At 58.4% G+C, this 2,788-nt stretch overlaps 1 protein-coding gene across 1 annotated transcript; it reads left to right on the plus strand.

Annotated features, from left to right (window-relative positions):
- Nucleotides 1–735: 735 nt before the first annotated feature.
- Neurog1 (neurogenin 1) lies at nt 736–2,529 on the plus strand. The gene has a single exon (XM_052728974.1). It carries the CDS (start codon nt 1,144–1,146, stop codon nt 1,867–1,869), a length of 726 nt encoding a protein of 241 aa, XP_052584934.1. The 5' UTR covers nt 736–1,143; the 3' UTR covers nt 1,870–2,529.
- Nucleotides 2,530–2,788: the final 259 nt, after the last annotated feature.

Genomic DNA, 2,788 nt, shown 5'->3' on the forward strand with positions numbered 1-2,788 from the left:
CCCCTGTTACTTAGTGAGTCTTTGATGGGGGAGGATGCACGGGGTGGGGGTGGGAGGGGAGTGGGTCCGCCAAGGACCAGCCCAGCCTGGGAACCCATTGGACCTTTACTTTAGGTTTGCTTCCTGTCTTGCACTTTTCTTCACTAACTTTGGCAGAGCAGGGACACCTATCTCCCCTCCCTGAGCCTTGTGGCTCTTTGCTGGTCCTCTCTCGCGTCTGTTTGGACACAGTCAGTCAGAGGGAGCTGCTCACCGCAACCGCAGGGTTTAAAAAGCGCCCGACCAGGGACCTACTAAAATGGTCTAACATCATCGTCCAACGCTACACTTCTGTCACTTCGTTTAAATAAAGGTGTGACGTGCGACGGCTGGGAGAGGGGAAACTGCTAGCTCAAATTCACGCGAGCCCTCAACAGCAGGAGAAGGGATGCGAACCCAGACTCCAGCCTCAACCCCAGTTCTCCAACACCCGCCGCGCAGCTCACACTTTCTGCCAGGGCCCCGCCTCCCCATCCCACCCCGGCTACCAGCGCCTGCGCTGCCCTGGGAGGAGCGTGCCTCGGCCGGCCGCTAATCGCCCCCGGCCCCCGCCCGGGTTTCCCTGCCAGAGACGCCTGGGCCCCCCTCGCTTGATCTGGCTCCCGAAGCAGGCAGGGCCACCGATTGGCCCGCAGTAATTACGGGCACGCTCCAGGAGGGGGGCTGGGCGGGGGGCGGCCTCCAGCGAGCATAAATTATGCAAATAGCCGGCGCCGCACGGGGCTGACCTGCCGCCTCTCTCCATTCACCCGCGCCGCCTCGGGGGGCGGAGGTGGCCAGGGAGGGGGGCGTCCATTGTTGTGCGCCGTACTTAAGGGGTCCTGAGGCCGGTCGTGTGCCACACTCGGTGCTCACACGAGCTGATCTGATCGCCCGCGACATCACTCGGGAGACCAGTCGGGCGCGTGGCCCCTGCAGGCGAGGCTAGGAGGCCAAGCCCATTTCCCCCGGAGTCCCTGCGATCTTCCCTGGCCATCCCGCCTGCAGCAGGCACAGACTAGCCCCCGGTCGTACCGAAAGTAAGTGCGCCTCGACGGCTGTGCCCTCGGCTCACACTTAAGCCCTCTAAACTTCCTCCTGTCCGTGGTCCTGCGCACTGCCAGGATGCCTGCCCCTTTGGAGACCTGCCTCTCCGACCTAGACCGCGCCAGCAGCAACAGCAGCAGCGACCTGTCCAGCTTCCTTACCGACGAAGAAGACTGTGCGAGGCTCCAGCCCCTAGCCTCAAGCTCGGGGCTGTCCGTGCCAGCCCGCAGGAGTGCGCCCACCATCTCAAATGTTCCCAGTGCACCGGACGAAGAGCAGGAACGCCGGCGCCGGCGAGGTCGCGCGCGGGTGCGGTCCGAGGCGCTACTGCACTCCCTGAGAAGGAGCCGTCGGGTCAAGGCCAACGATCGCGAGCGCAACCGCATGCACAACCTCAATGCTGCTCTGGACGCACTGCGCAGTGTGCTGCCCTCGTTCCCCGACGACACTAAGCTCACCAAGATTGAGACCCTGCGCTTCGCCTACAACTACATCTGGGCCCTGGCTGAGACACTGCGCCTGGCAGATCAAGGGCTCCCCGGGGGCGGTGCCCGGGAGCGCCTCCTGCCTCCGCAGTGTGCCCCCTGCCTGCCTGGGCCCCCGAGTCCCACCAGTGACGCGGAGTCCTGGGGCTCAGGAGCCGCTGCCTCCCCCTGCGCCACTGCAGCTTCGCCACTCTCCGACCCCAGTAGTCCCTCAGCCTCAGAAGACTTCACCTACGGTCCCGGCGACCCCCTTTTCTCCTTCCCTGGCTTGCCCAAAGACCTACTCCACACGACGCCCTGTTTCATTCCGTACCACTAGGCCTGTGTGGGCAACGTTATTACCTTCTTCCTTCCCCAGTCAATAAGCAATAGATGGGGAACTGGCTGAGGCCTCAGGGACCACCCTCAGGACCACCCTCACCCCTCCCAGGTGGACACTGGGAACTTAAGAGAGGTGAGGATACCTGACTACTTGTTGGTCGCTGCACCCTTGCTGAGGAGGCCCCCTTGGTCTCCAGCCCCCAGCACCGGCCCCTCCTGCCCGCCCTCAGACGGCCCTTCGTTTTGCACTTTCTGAACTCCACAAAACCTCCTTTGTGACTGGCTCAGAACTGACCCCAGCCACCACTTCAGTGTGATTTGGAAAAGGGACAGATGAGCCCCTGAAGACGAGGTGAAAAGTCAATTTTACAATTTGTAGAACTCTAATGAAGAAAAACGAGCATGAAAATTCGGTTTGAGCCGGCTGACAATACAATGAAAAGGCTTAAAAAGGAGACACAAGGAGTGGGCTTCATGCATTATGGATCTCGACCCCCACCACTGTGGGCTTGCTCCAGGAAGAACCTGAGCACTTGCATAGCTATTCAGGCACTGGGCAGGAGGGTACTCTAATTTATTCAGGATGCTTCATTCATATGAAAATGTATTTTTGTACATAAAGAGTTTATTCTATTATTATGAGCTATCAAAGTTTACATTTTTGTACTGCAGATGCTTCGTGTAAATAAAAAATAAGAAAACAATAAGTCACCAGCTTCTTTGCCTAATATTAGTGTCTCTGGGGCTTTTTTTTTTTTCCTTCTCCTTGGCGGCTCCACCTGTAAAGTGAAACATTATCCCACTGTCTCCCAACCCTCCAATCCTATTTCAAAAACAACTTAAAAATAAAAACACACCTGACTTCCACCAAGACTGAGGCAGATTAGGGCATTTTGAGCCATCATTTATTTTCCCCT

Source organism: Peromyscus californicus, unplaced genomic scaffold (genome assembly GCF_007827085.1).
Source record: "Peromyscus californicus insignis strain IS unplaced genomic scaffold, ASM782708v3 Scaffold_8__1_contigs__length_139910024, whole genome shotgun sequence".
Classification (NCBI taxonomy): domain Eukaryota; kingdom Metazoa; phylum Chordata; class Mammalia; order Rodentia; family Cricetidae; genus Peromyscus; species Peromyscus californicus.